Genomic DNA, 21,590 nt, shown 5'->3' on the forward strand with positions numbered 1-21,590 from the left:
GATCAGCGCACATAGTTGGACTTTGAGATGGAACCACAAAAGGGGAAAGGTGTCCCTGTCCATGGCAAGGAGTTGGAATAAGATGATCTTTAAGGTCCCTTCCAGCCCAAACCATTCTGAGATTCACTGAAGGGTTCTGGTATCATCCTAGAGTGAGCTGCATCACATCTGGGGCTGGAGCCTTTGCTGGCGTCAGTGGCACGACGCATTTACGTCAGCGTGTGACAAGGGGCCCGGAGTGACAAGGACTAAGGTAAGATTAAGCAGTCGGGACCAAGCGTGTCCTTCACTGAAACAAGGGCGCCAAAGCCTTATCGCGCTGCCTTTTGGCACAGCCACGTGCCCAGGCACAGCCTCAACCTCCAGCTCCAGCCCTGGCTCGGATGCACATGACTTGGCAAGGCACTGCTGCAGCTTTTCCCAAGGAAACCACTCCTTCCCCAGCCCAGCTGGAACAAACGCTGGGAAATAAAGCCCCGGGACAACCTCCTGCTGCATCACCGACGTGTCGCCGTGACAGACTCCGTGTGGTGACTTCACATCCCAACGTGAGCGCCTTCCCTGCACAGGGGAGTCTTCCACGAGGGAGGAACTGATGGATTTCTGCAGCCGGCAGTGCTCGGAGAGCCGTTGGTGCACACTGTTCCAAATTATTTCTATTTCTAATTAATATTCATAAACAAGCCACAATACTGCGCCTTCCATCAGCCGTCACACACCACCCACGCTAGATGAAAGGACAACTACACGAGATAAGCAGTTTATTGGATCAAAAGTCCCCTTTAGATGAGGAGACAGCTACTGCAACAGCTTCCAACTGATAGCATCCCATCACATGGAGTGAGTATCAGCAAATCTCCCTCTTTAAACCCAAGATTCAGCACACGGAACGCACAACGCAATTATGACGTTAATTTGGCTGCATTTTGCTGCCTGCTTGAGGCTTCAGCTGGAAGGAGGAACTTGGTTTTGAAGAGGTGCCATTGAAAATGGCTACTTCAAAAAACGCAACTGACACCCAATTATACCATCAGCTTTTCAGTTTAATCCCCTGTTGTCAGCGCCTCACCTGGCTGGTTTTGGGCAGGGACTGTACCCTTCAGCCTTTGTCTTTACCAACCGTCTTGCTCCAGCAAGATCCTGAAGGAGCTTTACCTGTCCTCCTCCCCAAATTCAGTTTAGGTGGCAGAAAACAAGGATTTCATCTGCTTGCACAGAACATAAGGAATAACAGCTGTTACTGTCCACTACCCCTGCACTGACAAGAAATTAATCAAAAAGACACCTGACATTCACATCAAGCCCATGCAGGATGACAGAAAACACTGGGACTGTAACATCGTATTCCCCCTCTCCACTGATGGGGAACAAGCGTTTCCCAGCTTTAAACTGAAAGACAGTGTAGGGTTAGTTTGGATATTGGGAAAAATCTCTCCCCTTTGAGGGTGGAGAGGCCCTGGGACAAGTTTCCCAGAGAAGCTGTGGCTGTCCGTGGATCCCTGGAAGTGTCCAAGGCCAGGCTGGATGGGGCTTAGACAGATGGATGTTGGGGGGAGCAACGTGGGATAGAGGAAGGTGTCCCTGCCCATGGAGAGGGGTTGAAACTGGATGATCCTTAAGAGTCCCTTTGAACCCAAACCACCCCAGAATTCCATGATTAAAAGGAGCACAGGAAGATGCATTGCCCACTACTCTCCAGAACTGTTCTGCTCCTCATCCACGAGGGACCCAAACAGTCTGCTCAAGAAAAAGCATATTTACACCCATTGCCAAAGAGGGAAAGTATAAATATTTCCAAAGCTTTATGAAGGCTGGTACTTACAGTCATGCTTTGAAAGCGAAAGAATAAAGCAAAATATTCAATTAGAAAAATTACTGTAATTGCAGGTTCTATTTTATCCCTCCATTAAAGCAATAAAGTGCCTTGAAATATTGCTGAGCTGGGATACAGAGCTTAGTCCTACTTAACATATTAATATACATCCAGGGGGGTTAATCTAATTTAGATCTGCATGAGGGTCTTCTCTCCTCCCTGGCCCCTACGGTCTCCCCCTACACTTCCAGCTGGATATCCATGCATGCTTCTCCCCCACTCCAAGGGATGGACACACAGTGCTGAGGCTGGACATAAATTCTGACGTGTGCCACACACCTCTGGAGCCAGAGGACATCAAGCACATCCATGCACAGCTCCACACACACTGATTCCCAGCTTAAACCACGTTTTCCTGCTCCTCCAAGCTCTGATGTCTGAGTATTTGATTTTCTGTTGGACGAAAACGTCCAATTCCTGCTCTCAGAACATCAAACAAAATCCTCTTGGAAATGTAAAATCACCCCATTTTGCTCTAATAGCACATGAATCCCATGGGAAGGGATTTGCTGTTGAAAGTCACTGAGTGAGGAACTGCTGAGGCTGAAGAAGGGGCTCTTCCTCCCAGCCTTGGCTCTCTGCATGCTTTTTCCACACTACGGTGCCATGAGCTGCAGTTTTCTGAATATAACCTCGCTCTTCCCTGCGACAGAAGATAAGTGAATCTTATTTTAGGGAGCCCTTCATCCTTTTAATTAAACAAATTAATATCACTTCTCCGTATCTCATAGCCTCCATTATCTTTTGTGAACTCCAACAATTCTGTTGTAAAGATATATTGAAAAAGCACTAATTGAGATAATCTCTGGAATTCAAGAGTTGCTGTATTTTTAGCCATGTTTTAAAACTATTTTCCCTTTGTTTCTGGAATGCCTCCCATCCTTCCTCCCATGCCAGACTGTTTACATTATTTAAATGCCTTCTGCTTATACCACTCTTTACAATTTTTACTTCAACAACATCGGCCTCTGCTGCTCTTTTTTCCCTCGCTTAGACATAACTGGGATGAATTCCAATCCCAAACTCAAAACCACTCCTGGTGCTCTACTGCTGTCTTCTGTGTTTGGTAGATCAGACAACGTACTTCTGCCATCCTGTCATGCAGGGCTGCCTGTGTAGGGGTTCCAAGCATGAGGAGTTTAACTGATCCTTTTTTTACATGAGAAAATGGGAGAATGGTGGTTTTCCCAGAGACAGGAACTCTTTAAACTCACAGGGATATGTGACATGTCTCTGCTTCAGGAGAAGATCCTGAGCCACCCCACTGAAAGGATGGGGAAGTTCATCTATCCTGGGTTTTTTTTTCAGAGTTGTAATGTCCAGTGTCCAGCAAAGAAGCAAAACATGATCCTGCTCCCTGCCCCTACAGAAAACTCCACAGAATACCATGAGCTGAGGGAGGTTCTGACAGCTGGACATGATCCTCCCTCACTCAGGTTTGGGTTTTCCCCACATGTTTAATTAGAAAAGTGGTAAAGGCAGCTCCAGCTACCAGTGCTTTTTGCATCATGGCTCCTGAGGAGTTTTTAGTAAGAGTTCTGCCAAAATGGTGCGGGTTTTATGGGAAACTTCTCCCGCACCAAGGAGACCTTTGAAGGCAGAAAAGGTGATGTAGCTCAGCAGCTGACAGGAATTTTCCAGCATGAGCTGAGACCTCTGCAGTGCCCATTTAAACCTGTTCACAACAAGCCTGGTTTTCCTAGTGCCATCAACAGGGCACTGAGGCAGCACTGAGCAGAGATTCCTGTCTCAGTCCTATTTCCCATGGGGTTTTGGGACAGGATGAAGATGCCTGTTCCTCAGCCCATACTGTACAAATGGGGGTACTTAAAGAGGCTGTATAAAAAAGAGGGAGAGTGACTGTTTGCATGGACAGATAGTGATTGGACAAGTGGGAACGGTTTTAAATCAAGAAGAGAGATTTAAGTTAGATATGGGGAAGAAATTCTTTCCTGTATGGGTGGGGAGACCCTGGCACATGTTTTCCAGAGAAGCTGTGGCTGCCCCTGGATCCCTGGAAGTGTCCAAGGCCAGGATGGACAAGACTTGGAATAACCTGGAATGGTGGAAGATGTCCCTGCCCACGGCAGGAGGTGGAACAGGATGATCTTTAAGGTCCCTTTCCATCCAGTCCATTCTATGACATTATCCTATTCCATGGTAACACAGGGATATTTCTCTGGGATGCCAAAATCGTGCTGGAGGTAAATCAAATCAGAATGGAGCAGAGGAAGAGGAGGTCATGCTAAAGGCTCTGGGCCTGAACACAGAAAGTTTCAACAAAGCTGCCAATTCTGCAAAAGATCTCCTGTGCAGCTGAAGTCACTTAAGGACAGACTGTAAATATTTCAGAGGTGAACCTGAGCTCTCACAGATTTCCAAAAAAAGGAGACGTGAGGAGCAGCACAGTCTTTAGGTCCCATTATAGTTTTGGGGACACAGTTGAGATGGCCTTTTGCTCTATTTTTCTGTCTCTTGGACAAGATTTGATTTTATTCCTGGTTCAAGATATGGAAGTAAGGAATAAAACACCCATTTATACTGAAATAACGAAAGTCCATCAGTGAAATTTGTTCAGGGATGAACAAATAGCAACTCATGAGACTCCTCCTCAGCATTCCTCTGCTACAGCATTTCCATATAACCAAACACAGGCTGAAACTGGAATACAAGGTGGTAGGACATGTAAATCCCAAGTGGAGAGAGCGACAAAAAAATATAACAATAAAAATCCATCCATGGAGACGTGCAATGGGCTGCTCCTGGGACACAGCTAAATGCTTGGTCCCACAATCCAGAGGATTTTGGGAGCATCTTCGATGCAGCCCAAAGGCTATGGGATGTGCCTGATGTTCTGCCCTGCAAAGATCAAGCAATTCCACTCCACAGGGTGAACAATACAAGGTGTTCCTCCCTCCATCAGACTGCTGCTAGGTTGGAGGATTTTCTAAAGATCCTCCTCCCTGGAAAGCTCTTTCCCCATTTTCTTGGGATCCTGTTTGGAAAAGCATCTCACTGCCCTAGAGCACCACCATGGCTTGGCCATCATGCTGAATTCCAGCACATCAGAAGAAGGTGGGTCAAAGAAGTGACAATATTTGGCACACGTTCTTTGCTTATACCTTTAATTACAATTTAATTTTCTCTCTAGAAAAGCCTTACTCTGACTCACAATTCCTCCTGCCTAAAAGCTTCCAGGTGTTAAAACACTGACTTGTACTACTGTTGATTTTCACTACAGTCAGGTGGTAAAAATCAAGTCAGGATTCACGGGAAATAAAGCAAAATGAGTAGAGAGTGAAGTTGTGTGAGGGATCCAGACTTCTCCACAGGCTCACCTTCATTCCCCAAGTAAAATTACACGTTTGACATCCCACTTCTGCTCCTTGCAGTCTCAAGGCAGAGCAAGCAGCTCTCCTCCAAAGAGATGCTTTATCACCATCAGTTTTTCCTCCATCCTTTTCATTAAAAGAAATGCTCCCTGAATAACCTACATTTGTTCGGTGAGGAGAACCACTGCAAGGAATAAAGCTGGCTCAGTGTAGCTGAAAGCAAAATGGAAGTGTCTGGAAAGGTGGAAAATACAGAGCCTGGAATTTTAACACAAAAAAAATGGTGAGCCATCTTTCCTCCTTCCCTTGGCACCCTGCCTCCCCTCCACCAGGAAAGGCACTGTCAGGCTGCCACTGGCATTGGAGATAAAGCCATAGGGAGAGTGCGGAAAAAACAAACAGCTGTTTTTCCTGGAGTTCAGCTTGAACAGCTGGAAAGGGATGCTGTGGTCAAGGACCACATGGGTGGGTGCATTTAGGAAAGCAGCCTGCAACACAACTTCAAAGCAGTTGGCTTCCTTTACAGTTTTTGGACTCCTGGAGTTGCTGTCCCCAAAATACCTTGCAACGGTGTCTTCACCTTGAAAGCCATAGAAATTTTATGCTGGTTCCAGTAAGAACTAAGTCAGGTCACCCAAGCAGTTCTGCTTCTCCTTCTTCCTCCCCAAAAACCAGGGCAGGGGGGTGATGAGCTGCTGTCACTGCCCAGCCCCAGGGCACCACCTCAACAGCATCCAAGAGCAAAGCAGTTTCTCTTCCAAATCCCACTCCCCACCTGCCCAAGCCATGCTGTCTCTGCAGAAACACTGGGTCGTATGGGAAGGGGAGTTCCCAGCAGGTCAGGGCAGGATATTATTTCTCCCAGGGAAATGTTTAGTGAAATGTCTGCCCTCCCAAGGCTGACCCAGTAGATCTGCTCCAACATCTGTGGTTGGACCCCCTCTAGTGGGAACCACTCAACAAGGCATGGAGCATCACCACCACACGCCACCCATGGAGAACCCACCCAATGGACAAAGCCCTTTTTCAGTTGTCATTATGATTATGATTATTATGATTATTATTACTCTCTCTGTAAATGTTATTGGACCTCAACACCCACAGCCCAGAACTTCCTTATGGAAATCCTGTAGAAATGGGGGTGGAATGGGTAAGTTTTTTGGAAGGGAGAACAACCTCGCTGGAAAAAAAATAGGAAGTTATACCCCAGACCTGATTTTGTAGGGAGAACATAATTTATCATCTATCCCAGAATGTCTTCCCTCTGCCAACTTGTCAAAAGCTGACAAAACTCCATACTATAAAAGCAAGCTGTTAAAACTTGGCTAAAAGGAAAATCTCAGCTGCCAGACAAGCTAACCAGAAAAAGCTGAAAAAAATATTCCAACGTGCCAGGGAACGCAGTAAATTTACAGAAAGGCTCTACAGAGCTGAACATCCCAAACCAAGACAAGGAGGCAGCATTAGGTCAGCAGCTTCTGGTTCATCTGCTGTTCGCCAAGCAGATGGCTCCCACTTCGAGGGATTTGGGCAGAGAACTTCAGGATAGTAGAGCTGTCTGTATTTCTGAACTATCCAAAATAATGTGTCTCTAACTCACAAAGTTCATCCCAGACAAAGTACTTTAGGGGAGGCTGAACCCACTCAACAGAAAGTCATTAAATGCCACATATTCCATTTAAACCCATTGATTCATCCTTCCACCTCCAAAGATGAACAGCTCATAGATTTGGTCTTTCCACTAATAAAAAAGATGCCAACTCTCTGCCTAAATGTTAGTAATTTCTCACCATGTACATACACAAGACAATTTTTAATGTCACAACAGTGACAAGGATTGTTGTGGTTTGCTGGGGTTTCTTGCACAGAATGTTGTTCTCCTAGATCTGTATTCAAATCTGTTTTAATAACAAACCCCATAAATAGAGCACACTCATGTCCCAAAACTCACCATCACTGATAGTTTAATAGACACAGAGATTTCCAGCTGGTCAGCACTCATTTTAGCTCAGCTCCACATCCTGTTAATCCAATGGAATCCAATAACGTTTGCTTTAATAGCGCAGCACAACGCAAGGGATCGGACTTTCCACTCTAAACCCCCTTCCAGGGCAGCATCCATGACCCAGTAACCCACTTCCAGCAGAGGTTAAAGTAAGGTACATCAGACAGGAAAGTTCACTCCTGTCATTCATACAACCTGTGCAACTACTCAAGATACCAAAACTTCTACTTCTGAATTTACACGGCTGAACAGCTCCAGCAAAAGCAACAGCCCTGTCTTCATCCTGTTTCCAGCAAAACCACAGTGTTCCTCCTCAAGGAACAGCCCTCGGCAGCTTGCACTGCAGCACCTCTATAATGAGCATAATGTGCCCCAGCTGGCATCCTTCACTTCTTGGACAGTCTGGATGAATTGTTCAAGTCCTCGAGACAATCTAAGATTTGAGAGGAAAGGTGAATATTGTGGGTTTATGTAGGTAAAAACCCCAGGAGCTGAGCTCTATTGGTGGGAATGGCATTGGAGATCAGACTACTGGCATCCATTTGAGATTGGACTACTTCTAGCAAGAATTCAAAATATATGTATCTACACATACACATATGTTTTTACTATTTTTCCAACAGCCACTATAGACAGACAGTATTAACACATCCTTCAGATCCCAGCTGAACTAAAAAAGCACACAAAAAAACCCAACAATATCACTAAGCCCCCCCCCTCAGCACTAGCACTGCCCCCTCAGCCCTCCTGCCTGGTCACGATCCACCCTCTGAACACAACACAAACAGACAAAGCCCCCATCCAGACTGCTCCAAAACAAGCTGCTTCTCCCACAATCCTGACAAAATGAAGAGACAGCCTTGCTAAAATAAGATCCCGATGTATATTTATATTTCTGCCATAAAATGCTATTTATTCACCATCTTATTGGCGAGTCTTCCCAGTATTTACGAGAAGAAGTTACCACAGGAATTGTGTCATCCCTCAAAATCCAAACGCAGATTTACCCAACGTAGTCAGGATGAGAATTCCTGTACTACTCCAACCTGCCCCCCTCCAATTCTCCATGATTTCGCTCCCAGCTGCTGAGCACCACCCACGCCATCCCCTACGTAAGGTACGATCCCGATTACGCTCCATACAGCGGCAGCACGGATCTGTGATCCCACAGCAAACCAAGCTGGGAGCATTACACACTGAACTTACGCTGTCCTAGGTTTTCCTCCTCCATCCCCACGTCTAAACTTCTCCCCAGCACGCAGCGATTGCGCCGCAAGCAAAGGCAGCCAAACCAGTGCGTTCCAGTATTAGTCCCATCACCGCATCCGAGATTAATTTTAATGGCATTGGTAATAGCTGTAGTGGGAATGCAAAAAGACACCCTCGCGGAGGCTGCTCCACAGATCCCAGGAAGTTAATTCTGGCTGTGGTCAGATATTGGGAATTGGCTCCACGCTGTCCAGCGTGCCTTAAAGAGAGGGAGCTGAGAGCTAGTGGGATTAGAGATCAACAGGAGAGAAAGCTCCCTGATTTCACCTAACGGGCTGCAGCACTCCTTGTCAGTACCCTTTGGCATTCCCAGCCCTGCACAGTCTCAGAAGCAAGTATTCTTCCTCTGCATTAGTATAGCAGGGAAAAGTCTGGGCAACTTGAGTTTTGTTTCTTCTTATTACCCAAAATTCAGCCCCCCACATGCACCCCCTCTGTCCCTGCTGGCATCGCTTCAGCATCCCCCTCCCCACGCGCTCAGTCGAGCGTGCCGCAGCATGGGGTGTTAGTGCACAGCTAAAACACAATCGTTTCTTCTGCCTGACTCCAAGAAAGGAAAAATTCAACTTGCCAGAGGAGCATCTGCATTGAGAACTGCTTTTGCTGATGGGATCAGCACTTGGGAGTACCACGGGAAGCAGCAGAAAGGGTCGCCGACCAATTCATCATCCTCGCACACACCACCCGCAGACATCCCCCTCCCGCCACCCCCCAGCCCAAATCCCGGCCTCAAAAAACCCATAAAAATAGAATAAACCCCCAAGCAGAAGTTGAGAACAAATGTGCTTTGAACGCTGCACAAATGACATTGAAGATGCAGAAGAAATATGTATTTGCTGTTGCACTGCATGATCGCATGAGCTTATTTCCTACGTACACATCTCACGCACCCTTCCAACGCAGATCCCCTCCCCTCCTACCCCCGCAGCTTCTTAAAAAAATAATTTGGGAAAATAAAAAAATCTTTGATCCCTAAGGATTATTTTAAAAGCCACAAACGCCAAGTGACCCCCATCTGGAGCTTCTTCCCTACAGCCTGACCCATCCATGGGGTGGAGGGGGTTGCAGCCATTACCCTGTGACACAAGCCAGAGTTGTCCCTCTACCCCCACCCCAAATCTCACACCCCTTCCACGTTACCAACCCGAGCCCCAGCTCAGAGGATGCTGGGCCACGCCGGGTTTTTACAGCTGTCCTTACACCACCTCTTTCCCGTAAGCCCGACATCTCTGTGGCAGTGTTTGCATCCACAGGCTTTCATCCTGGAGAATCCCTCCCTGCCTCCTCCCACCTCTCTTTTTGGGCAGGATAACGTAATTTCCAGCTCACACTGAAGGATGCTTTTTTATTCCTGCCGAGCCCGAGGTCACTTCCCAGACCCGTTCTCCGGCCAGTGTCTCCTTCACCCCAGGACCTCTCCCTCCGGCAGGGAACAGTCCTTTATCCCTGACCTTCAGCCTCACACCGGCAGCCCCACCGCCGCCGTCCCCACCGAGGAGGTTTCTCCTTTCTCCAAAGCCACAAGCCGAGGCATCACGCTGCGTTTTTCCACTCCCACCGCCCGCTCCTTCGGTTCAGGGGGAGTCAGCGAGCCAGCAGCTCCCGCTCCGCTGGCTGGGGAGAGGCTCTCGGGGATGGACGAGACCCTCACCCCGCATCCCTACGGCATCTGCGCCAGGGGGACATCAACCCTCTGGAACCGGCATGTCAGCCTGGCAGCCACGGGTCCATCCCCCCGCAGACCCTCTCTGGAGCAGCCCAGCCCCTGCATTCCATGGGGTCTTTTCCTGGCTCCAGGAGGGGGGTGGTGGGGTGAGGCCACAGGACCTCTCTCTGCAGCGCTGCCACTGCCAGGGTCACCCCCAGCCCCGGGCCTGTCCTGAAGGGAAGAGCAGCTCCATGACCCCCCCTCTCCATGCTGCCCCATGTCTGTGGAGCACCATCTCATTCCCACGGAGCTAGAATCCCTTCCATCTCACACCATGGGAGGCACAGAACTGTGTCCCCTCGAAGCTGTGAGCTGTGTCCCCTCTCCCCAGCCCCACACGCTCATTCGGAGGGGGAATCTCTGCTCCCTTTGGGGCTCTTCTCAGTGAAGATGGGGTCACCCCAAAGCTCCACGTGGGAAGCACCGTCTCATGTCCTGCTTGTACTAACCAACCCCACTCTTCCCACCTCAGTCCCACAGACACATTTTGGGGGAACTTCTCCTCAAATGTCACCTCAACACAAGGGGAACCTTGATACCTCCTCCACCATGGGGAGCACTGGCAAGGATCCACCTCAGACCATGAGGTGACAATGACCCCCATGGCCCCCACCTCAGCCAGGTGGGAATTGCTCCTCACTCAGAGTTGGAATAACCCACAAATCTCCTCTCCTTCTCCATGTGGGGAGCACTGCACTGAACACCACCACCTCAGACCAGGAGGTGACACTGAGCCACGTCTATCTCAGACCACAAGCTGACAATAACTCCCATCTGCCCCACCTCAGCCAGGGACAGTGACCTATGTCCACCTGAAATCAAGAGGAGATGCTGACCCCCATGGGTCCCACCTCAGTCAGGGGACAGTGATCCATGAGATGAGGACCTCAAGCCATGAGATGACACTGCCCCACATCTGCCTCAAACCATGAGGTAACAACAGTGGCCATCTGGGCCACCTCAGCTAGGGGACAGTGACCCACCTCAGCCCATCGAGGTGACACTGACCCCCATATGCCCCACCTTGTCCAGGGGACACTCACTCACATCAAACCATGATGACACCGGCTCACCTTAAATCAGGAGATGACACTGATCCACCTCAAACCAGGCGGTGACACTGACCCACGTCCACCTTGGACCACGAGGTGAGAGCTCCCCACCTCACCCAGGGGACAGTGACCCATTTTAAACCAGAGGGTGACACTGACCCACGCCCATCTTGGACCACGAGCTGACAGTCACCCACATCCACCTCAAACCAGGGGCTGACACCCACCTACACAGCCCCTCCTCGGCCAGCGCACACTGACCCACCTCGGACCACAGGGGACACTGAGCCACGTCCACCCTGGACCACGAGGTGACACTGTCCCCGTCCATCTCAAACCAGGAGGTGACAGTGCCCCGCATTCCCCCTCGCAGCAGGGGCTGACCCTGCCCCACGTCCCCCTCGCACCGGGCGCTCGCAGCCGCCGCTCCCGCCCCTCCGCGGCCGCGCTCCCCGACCCAGCTCGCCGCCCGCCCCGCCGGGGGCACGGCGGAGTCCCCGGCCGCCCCTTACCTCCAGACCTGCCCCATCTGCAGCAGGTGGATGACGGACTGCCAGACCCAGACGGAGATCCTGCAGAGGCGCTGCGCCCCGGGGGTGGCGGTGCCGCCGGCTCCTCCTACCCCGCCGGCGGGTCCCCCACGCCGGCCCGCGGTCCCCCCCATCATGGGCGGCCCGCGGCTGCTGAGCCCCTGCACGGCGCCCAGCCCGCCGCCCGTGTAGTCCTGCACGAACCAGCGGAAGCTCAGGATCTGCACCAGCACCGAGGGCAGCAGCACGAAGGCCAGGGTGAGGCCGCACCACACGTAGTCCCGCCGGCCGTAGTGGTGCAGCGCCAGCCACAGGTCCGTGCCCACATCCCCCAGCAGCACCAGCAGCGCCAGCACGATCCACAGGCAGTCCAGCCACGGCCGCTCGGCCGCCTCGCCGCCCTCCGGCGGCCCTTCGGCGGCGGCGGCGGCGGGGGGGCGCGGGGCCAGCGGCTCGGCGGCGGCGGTGGCGGCGGCCCGCCCGAAGAGGTTCCGCAGGCAGGCGCTCCGGCAGCCCCAGTAGCAAGACGACGTGTTGCAGCAGTGGCAGATGTGCAAGGAGCTGCTTGCGCCCGGCTCCTCCGCCACCTCGGCCGCCGCTGCCCCGACGCCGCCGCCCGTGGCCGCCGCCGCCTCGTCCAGGTTGTGCAGCTGGGCGAAGCCGCCGCCGCCGCCGCCGCCGCCGCCGCCGCCGCCATCCGACTTGGCCGCCATCTTGCTGCCGCCGCCGCCGCGTCCCCGGCCCGTTCGCCGGGCGCTCGCTCGCTCTGCCCCCCCCGTGCCCGCTCCCCCCGCCCGCCGCTTCCGGGGGCGGCGCTTCCGCGGCGCGCGGGACGGGCCGGGGCCGCCTGGCGGCGACAGCGACCGGCGGAGGGGCCGGGAGCGAGCGGCGCCTCCCTCAGCCCGGACGCCGTCCCCCGCAGCGGGCTGCTCCGTGCCCCTCCGTCCCACCTGGCCCGGGGAGCTCACGGGGGTGAGGCCCGGAGGAGGGGAGGCTTTGAGCGGGGACCTCACGGCGATCTGCAACTTCCTCGTGAGGGGAAGAGGAGGAGCGCGCTGGGTTTTGCTCCGTGCTGACCCCGGGACAGGAGCTGAGGGAATGGCCTGGAGTTGTGTCAGGGGAAGGTTCTAATCCCAGAGGGTGGCTGGGCACCGGAACGGCTCCTCGGGGAATGGTCAGAGCGCCAAACCTGGCAGAGCTCAAGGAGCGCTTGGACAGCGCTGTCAGGCACAGGGTGGGATTGCTGGGGATGCTCCTGTGTACGGCCAGGAGTTGGGCTGGATGATCCTTGTGGGTTCCTTCCAAGTAGCCTTATTCTGTGATTCTCTGGACAACCTCTGCCCTCGCAGATCTCAACACCTTCACAGGGAACAATTTCTTCCTAAAATCCCATCTAGCCTTGCCCTCCTGCAACTTGAAACCGTTCTCCTTTGTTCTGTCACTCCATGCCCTTGTCCAACGTCCCTCCAGCTTTTTTGGAGCTCCCTTACGGAATCACAGAATTAGGTTGGAAAAGACCTCTGGCATCACCGAGTCCAACTGTTAACCCATGGACATGATCATGCCTAAATTGTATTCCCAAGTTCTACATCTACATATGTTTTGAAAACCTCTGGGGCTCGGGGTTCCTTCAGCCTTGTGCAGACTGTTCTGCTGCCTGACCACTCTTTCCATGAAGATTTTTTCTGAATATCCAATCTAAACCTCTCCTGGGTACAACTTGAGATCTCAGAATCACAGAATCCCAAAATCGTTCATGTTGGAAAACACATCTGAAATCATTGAATCCAACCTATGACTGAACACCACCTTGTCAACAGCAGAGCACTGAGTGCCACATCCAGTCATTCCTTGGACACCTCCAGGGATGGTGAGTCCACAACCTCACTGTGCAGCCTGTTCCAATGTCTAATCACCCTTTTTTTGTGAAGGAATTCCTCCTATTGTCCAACCTGAACCTCCTCTCCAGCTACGTAAGACCTAGGCTCCAAGATCTCCCCAGGGCTCTCTTCTCCAGGTTGAACAACCCCAGTTCTCTCAGCTTTTCCTTGCAGGAGAGGTGTTCCATCTCTAGTCATCTTGAAATCACAAAATCTACACTGAATCATAGAATATTCTGATTTGGAAGGGACACAAAAGTCCAACCCTGACCTTGCATGGGATACCCCAACTATCCCATCCTGTCCCTGAGAGTCCAAACACTCCTGGAGCTCTGGCAGCCTTGGGGCCATGGCCATTCCCTGTGGAGCCTGTTCAGTACCTGACCATCCCTGGGGGAAGAGCCTTTCCCTGATACCAACCTAAATCTTCCTGACACAGCTCCAGCCATTCCCTGGGTCCTGTCCCTGTCACTGGGAGCGCAGATTGGATCTGCCCCTCGGGAGGAGCTGCAGCCCTCAGTGAGGTCTGACCTCTGTCTCCTCCAGCTGAACAAACCCAGTGACATAATTTGCTCCTCAAATGGCCTCTGAGATCCTTCACCCTCTTCCTGGTTCTCCTCTGGACACTCAAAAATTTCCATTGTTCTTCTTCCCCCAAGACCCAAGTGCTGACACCACCATTCCCCAGGCCAGCCTCAGCTGGACCCCCTTGTGCTGACCCCATCCTGCTCCCAAATAAGCTCCCCAGTCCAGTGTCAACTGTCCTGTCCCTGTCACCTGCTCAACCTCAAATCCCAGGATCACCACTCAGTTCATCCTCAGGGAGACTGCTTTCCACCTTCCCTCCTCTAGCAGCTCCCAGGTCCCTGGCAGATGCAAGACCTCTGGGTTTATTTTTGCCTTTTCCCTTCCCATGATTGTGCTGGGGAAGAGAGGCTCCCATCCCACCCCATCCCACAGGTCCCTCTCCTGTACTCAGAGGGTGGTGAAGCTGTGGCTTCCCCATACCTGGAAATGTTCAAAGCCAGGTTGAATAGAACTTGGAACAACCTGGGATAGTGGAAAGTGCCCCTGCCCATGGCAGTGGGTTGCACTGGATGAGTTTTAAAGTCTCTTCCAACCCAACCCTTTCTGGGATTCATTCTCTGTTGATAACAGCTCTCTCCAAGCACACCTTGGCACCCCAACCTCATACCACTTTGTTGCTTTCTCAAATCCCCCACATTGGAGTCTTCCTGTCCTTCTCCTAACACATTTCCCATCCCCTCCTCTGCTCTTTGTTATTCCCTTACCCACTTTGGGGGAAACACTGCTTTTCTCACCCTGTACTTACGGAGTCAGGCAGACTCTCCAAGGGCTCAGCTCTGTGCTGGGGAAACTTCTGGCGTGCTGAGGAATCAACTTCCAGTTCTGTTTTTGGGATTTGCCTGGAACTGAGCTGCACCCCAGACAGCTGTTTCACAAAAGGATCCACTGACAGTCTGGGAAAGCCAAATTCCAGGTCCTTTCCCCTCAGTTTCATGTTGCATATCTGTTCATTCATCATATCCATCTTTTCTGAGCTTTCTTATGCTGTCCTCTGTAGGTTACAATCTCCTCTTTTCCATGTTTTGTTGTTTTGTTTTTTTTCCCCACCATTCAATAGGAAGATTCCTTCCAGATGCTCCTTCTCCGGCAGCTGCTTCTGCCTCTTTCTGTGGGAGTTTGTATTCTACCCTTTCTCCCTTTTTTTCCCCTTTAAACAGTGTCAAAATATCAGGGCTGAGAATGTCAAGACTCCAGAACCGGCTGCAAAAGTTGTTGCTTTGCAGAGTCAAAATTTCAACATGGAGAAAAGAAGAAACAACTCCAAGTAGAAAAATGTGGGTAAAGTGCAGATAAAATGCTTTCTCAGGCAGGAAAAATTAATTTATTCTTGAAGAAAAAGTGGGAGGACTTTCATATATTAAACAGGCAGTCTGGGAAGGGTGTATTTGGTGTTTCTGGGTGCTGTCAGAAGAGCTGAAAAGTTTTGTGAAGTCTGAAAAAAAATGCTGCTGGTTTTGAAATAGTTGGATCCTCCTTTAGCAGACAAACAGAAGGAAGGGAACAGAAAGCAAAGCTTTGGGCATGATCCACGTGGATACACCTGATGCACACCCGGATGTGGACAAATTTCACTTGGTGTGAAACTCTGGCACAAAGTTCTCTGAAGAGAGAAAACTGGTATTATTTATAATATTATATAGTGGGATCAGACACAACAGGATCCAGCAGATCCCCATCATAACACCTTCAAATGTTGAAGATGCTCTCTTATTTTCTGCCAACTTCAGCTCTTACAAGAATATGGAAATAAATAAGAGCAAAAACAACCCTCGACCAAAATTACTTATGTGTATAAGAACGTGTGTGTGTATATATATATATATATATATTTAACATCAACACCTTCTCCTGATGGAGACTTTAAAACCTAAATATGGATGTTAATTCTCACAGCAGTAAGAAATAAGGACTCTGGGACCCATATTTTTGGGTGAGAAGCATCCAGATTAAGCTTCGACTTCTGATTTGCAGTACAAGGAGATATAAATGGAAGCATCCCTCATTCCTTCAAACTTTTCTGTGTAGCAGATTTGCTACATATGATTAAAAGGATAAAAAAATCCCCAAAAGCCCAAAACAACAGAGAAGTAAACAAACTATTTGTTCTTATTACTTATATAGAAGTGTAGGTGAACCAGTAAGGGGGCAGACGAGTCATATGTTTTGGTACAAAACAAATCCAAACTTATTTGATGAGACATTCGGGTGGGAGAAGGCAGCAGTTGAGGATTTCAGCATTGGCACGTGGAGTGAGAGAAGCAGCTGCTTGGGCAAGGGATGACACAATGACAATACCCTGCTGGCATTGTCCCCAAACGCCTCGGTGCAGTTGTGGCCACCTGTGCCCAGGAAGGGTGAATTCCAGCTGCAGGGAAGAGCTAGATGTTGATCAGAGCTCAGGACAATCTGTCTTTTCTCCCGTGGATGGAAAGAATTTGGCTTGTTTAGTTTAGCTAAAAAATGAGGCTGGAGAAGGAATATGTTTTCCTGCCTATAAATACATCCTGGAAAATAAATGTGAGCGGAGGGAAAGGCGTTGGGACACTGAAGGGCAACGGTGGAAAAGCAAATGAGTAGGAACTGGCCATGATTATTTTTAGCCTGAAAATCGGAAGATCTTTCCAGTAGGAGTATCGGAGACTGAAATAAAAAAGTAACTCGTTTAACACATAACTTCCTGATTTTATCAAGGAAAAGGCATGCCATTGTGGAGGGATAAACAGCCGGGATGGAAGCCCTTTAAAGGTCTTCCATGCCAGATCATCTCTCCTTGGAAAGATCCTGTCCATTTTGATGCACGGTACGCTACGTTCCTTCCTGCACCAGGGGATGAGTCATGGCTACATGACTCCGTGGGTGGCCAGAAGTGATATCTCCACCACTTACATCTTAATTCCTGATTATCCCATGATGTTCTCCAGCTCCTGCTCCCTCACTTAGCAGGCAGCAGAGATGTACCCATGTCCCAACCTCCCCACAACCCCCCCCTCCCCCCCGATTTCTCTGTTTCCCACAGCTGCTGTTGTGGGGTTGCTTTGGCCAAGGAAGTGGGGGTGATGCTTTGTCCCTTCAGTCCACAAGAGGTCCCATTCCCTTGTAGTCCTGGCTCTTGCAGAGAGCCAGAAGTCATTACTCAGAGCCTGTTTCTTTTATTAGCCAACACTCTGTATTTTTAGGGATTTTTTGGAAGTTGTGAGTGTCAATCACACCCATGTTGAGATCTCTCAACTCATATTTTTGAGAGGAGAAAGCTTTCCTCGGCACTCAGCAACATCCTACGCTTCCATCACACTGGAGGCGCTTGTGTCCGGAGGTCTCGGTAAACTCTGGGTGACCCCAAGATCTGCAAGTATTTATAAAACATGTTTAGCCAGGGTTTTTCCCTCACAGCACTCGGAGCTGATCTGTCTGCGCCTTGCATTTTATGTTCCTGCTGTTCTCCAGGAGCACCAGGGAGACACCGGGAAGGGGAGGCGTGTTCGCTGCTCCAGCAGCACCCCGGCATGGGATCACAACCTCCTTGTGCTGCTTGGTTAAAGGCTTTTTCCATCCTGATCAATACCCTACTTGAGCTGTGTGGTCTTCCATCTTCCAGGCATTTATTCAGATCAGGGGAACAAACACTAAATATAGAGAGGTATGTAAGCCAGAATCAGAGTTGTGTAAATCTGGAGCTACCTCATTTAAATAACTGAGGGATGGATCCAGCTGAGTGTTTGGTGTACATGGAGTACAGATAATTACAATTAATGGGGATTTACTTTAAGCAAAGTAGGTCAGAAAAAAATGACATCTTATTGTGTCATTAGTTTCCATCAATTACTTCCATGTTGTTTGCTCAGTTCCCAAGTCAAACGAGTGTGGGCTGACAGCCTCGCAAGCTCAACTTGGTATTGTCTCTAAAAATCAAACTGCATTATTTCTGCCTCATGCATCATCACTAACAATAAAGCATCCACTGCTGGAATATAGCAGGTGGCTTTTTTATTCATGCATGAGGCAGAAAAAGCTCCAGCTTCCATTGCCACGATGTTCATGTCTCCGCAGGATCAAAAGTTGGGTGTGTTGGTAAACTTAGCAGTTATTGTGTGAGCTTGACTTAGAAGGCTCACTCAGGCCAGTCCTTCTGCTGATTAACTTTGTTAATTTCTATAAACCTCTTTGAATGCTATGTGTATAAACCAGGGGAGGGTCAGCAGGATGCTGCTTTTGCTGCCACTTGTTTCCCTCTGGCCACACTGTCATAGAAACATGGAATCCTGGAAGGGTTTGATTTGGAAGTTATTTCTTAAAGCTCATCCTGTTCCAGCTCCCTGCCATGGGCAAGGACACCTTCCACTATCCCAGCTTGCTCCAAGCCCCGTCCAGCCTGGCCTTGGACACTTCCATGGATGGGGCAGCCACAGCTGCTCTGGGTAACCTGTGCCAGGTCCTCACCACCGTCACTGTAAAAAAACTAATTTCTTGTGTGTTTTTCAATCTAAACTGACCCTTCTTTAGTTTAAAACCATCAATCCTTGTCCCTTTTGTCCCCATCTGTCCTACAGGCCCCCTTCAATTACTAAAAGGCTGCAATAAGTTCTCCCCAGATCCTTCTCTTCTCCAGGTGAACACCCCCAGCTCTCTCAGCCTGGCTCCAGAGCAGAGGGGCCCCAGCCCTTGGAGAAGCTCCATGGTCTCCTCTGGACTCTCTCCAGCAGCTCCACGTCCTTCTGCTGTTGGCCCCAGGGCTGGATGCAGCTCTGAAGGTGGGGTCTCACCTGAGAGGGACAGAGGGACAGAATCCCCCCCTCCCCTGCTGCTCACACTGGGGGATCAGCCCAGGACATGGGGAGTTTCTGGGATGTGAGAGCACATGGCCAGGGCATGTCCAGGTCTCACCCACCACTTTGTGACACTTGGCTCTCTAGGAAAGGTGCATAAAGTCCCAAATATTCTCTGTTGAAAAGCCAGTTCACAGCCATCATAAGAACTGCCTCTAAGGCAGCGTGAGGAATGTTTGAGTAATTCCATCCCTTCTCTTTTATATGAGGGCTTCATTTTTGAGTTTCCATTTTAGCAGTGCAATTGACTGGTAAGTCTTATCAGTGACTGCCAGTAGTGTTAGTCCTTACTGATCATAAAATCATGGAATCACTGAATGTTTTGGGTAGGAAGGGATGTTAAAGACCATCTTGATCTATTCCCTGCTATGGGTTGGGAATCTCCCACTAGACCAGATTGTTCAGAGCCTCCTCCAGCCTGGACTTTAAACAGCTGAACACTGTTTAGCTGAACTGAACTGAACCCCCTGCTTCAGTTTGTTCTCACAGCTGGACCAGGTGCTGCACTTCCAGTTCCTTACAAGTCCTGAAACATGTTCAGGTCCTCAAGTGTTAAACGATAAAGCCTGGATACCAATTCCCCACTAAACATGAAATTAGATGAATCCCAAATTGTGTCTATTGGGCAGAAATGTTACATTTAAATCACTTTACACCTCCTGACAAATTTAAGAATTAGTATGGTCTCAAGACGTGTGCATTAGTGAGCTTCATTGTTCCTGTTATCTTGATCTTACCTGAGGTGACAGGGTTTATTCAGCTCTCCTCAGGCTCCCTTTAATCTCCTGAGAGCTGCAGCTGTTTTCATTTATTACTGTGCATCAAAAGGAACCTGTCTGCTCTCTCTGCTTCCCCCAAAATGCCTTTGTGGGACACCATTTCAATGCCATCAGCTGAACTGGTGACATTGGATGACTGGTCCTGGGGCCACCTGGGGAGTGGAGCTGACCAGGAGAGGGTGACTCCAGGATTTCCATCCTGCATGCCTTTCCTGGAAGTATTTGCATCTTTCCCATTAAACCAAACATGGGATAACCCCCTCAGTCCTGCTCCTTGAGGATCTCGTTACCCAGTAGGAAGGAGCAATGTGACTTCATCAGCTGAGGAAGGTGGTGAGCAGTGCAGGGAACTGTGTTTCTCCCCTTGGAAAAGCATTAACAGCTCAGGCCTCCAGTTTGATGGACTTACTCAGGGCTTTTCCAAGCTGGGATTTAGGAAAAGCGACTACACAGCATTTCCTACTTCCCCCCTTGGGATTCCAGTGATTTAATTGGCTCTGAAAGGCAGGGATGTATCTCATAGAGTAGCTGGCTGCTGTTGTCACTGTGCCATGCTGCTCCTTGGAGCTCAGTGAAAAATAAACTTATCAGGCAATGCTTCCCGTTGCAAGCAGGGTGAAGGTTGGCCCCTGTGGCAATGGGACATGTGGGTAACATCCAGTTTTTCTTTTCTTCTGGGTCACTAGAAAAGCCAGTGTGGAGCCATGGACCGTGGGAGGAAGTGGAGCTGGATTTCACACCTTAACTAAGGTAAGGTATATTCCCTGTACAGTGATTCCTCTTCCCACAGTCCCTGATGCTTGTTTTTTTATAACTGATAATCATGGAATCACAGAATGGTTTGGGTTGGAAGGGACCTAAAAGTTTATCCTCTTCCACACCTTCCATGGGCAGGGACACCTTCCACTATCCCAGGTTCCTCCAAGCCCAGTCCAGCCTGGCCTTGGACACATCAAGGGATCCAGGGGCATCCACAGCTTCTCTGAGCACCCTGTGTGAGGGCCTCTCCACCTTACAGGGAAAAATTCCTTCCCAATATCCCATCTATCCCTGCCCTCTGGCAGTGGGAAGCCATTCCCTGTGTCCTGTCCCTCCATCCCTTGTCCCCAGTCCCTCTCCAGCTCTCCTGGAGCCCCTTTAGGCACTGCTAGGGGCTCTGAGGTCTCTCTGGAGCTTCTCTTCTCCAAGAGAACACCCCCAGCTCCTAAGCTGGCTCCAGAGCAGAAAGAACCTTCAGATCATCACCATAGCATCCTCCAGACTCAGTCCAAGAGGTACATGTCCTTATTATGTTGGAGGCCCTGGAGTGGAAGCAACTCTGCAAGTGGGGTCTCATGATGCTGTAAACCTCCCCCAAACCTCTGAATCTAAGAGAATATTTTCTTGTATTTGACACTGTCGCTACAGAATTGTTACTTAAATGCATGATCTTTTATATCAACCCAAATTTAGACAGGATGGCACACAAATACGAACATACCTGGTTTTCCCCCTGGAAAATAGTTAATGAAAAGGTGACTGGTGACTGCAGCTTCTCACATCTCCCTCTGGCTTAAACGTCAGCCCAAGCATTGCCTCTTTCCAATGTGGGCTGCTACACCTTGGTGTCTTTACTTCTCTTCTTGATCCTTCCTCTAGACAAATTACTGCAGAGAGATCACCTTCCCCTGGTTCCCTGCTGATCTTCTGAGAACCTCTATGGCCCATTTTCCTAAAGCTCTATCCACACCAGGTCTTTTTCCTGAGGATAC

General features: G+C 49.9%; 1 protein-coding gene across 1 annotated transcript in view; it reads right to left on the minus strand.

Annotated features, from left to right (window-relative positions):
- The window catches only part of XKR6 (XK related 6), a 167,068-nt gene extending 154,586 nt beyond the window's left edge, over nucleotides 1-12,482 (minus strand). Inside the window, exon 1 of the mRNA XM_062489603.1 lies at nucleotides 11,752-12,482. Within this exon, the coding sequence (XP_062345587.1) occupies nucleotides 11,752-12,482 (731 nt within the window). The remainder of the gene's footprint in view (nucleotides 1-11,751) is intronic.
- Between the last annotated feature and the right edge of the window lie 9,108 nt (nucleotides 12,483-21,590).

Source organism: Cinclus cinclus, chromosome 3, assembly GCF_963662255.1.
Source record: "Cinclus cinclus chromosome 3, bCinCin1.1, whole genome shotgun sequence".
In the NCBI taxonomy this organism is placed as follows: Eukaryota; Metazoa; Chordata; class Aves; order Passeriformes; family Cinclidae; genus Cinclus; species Cinclus cinclus.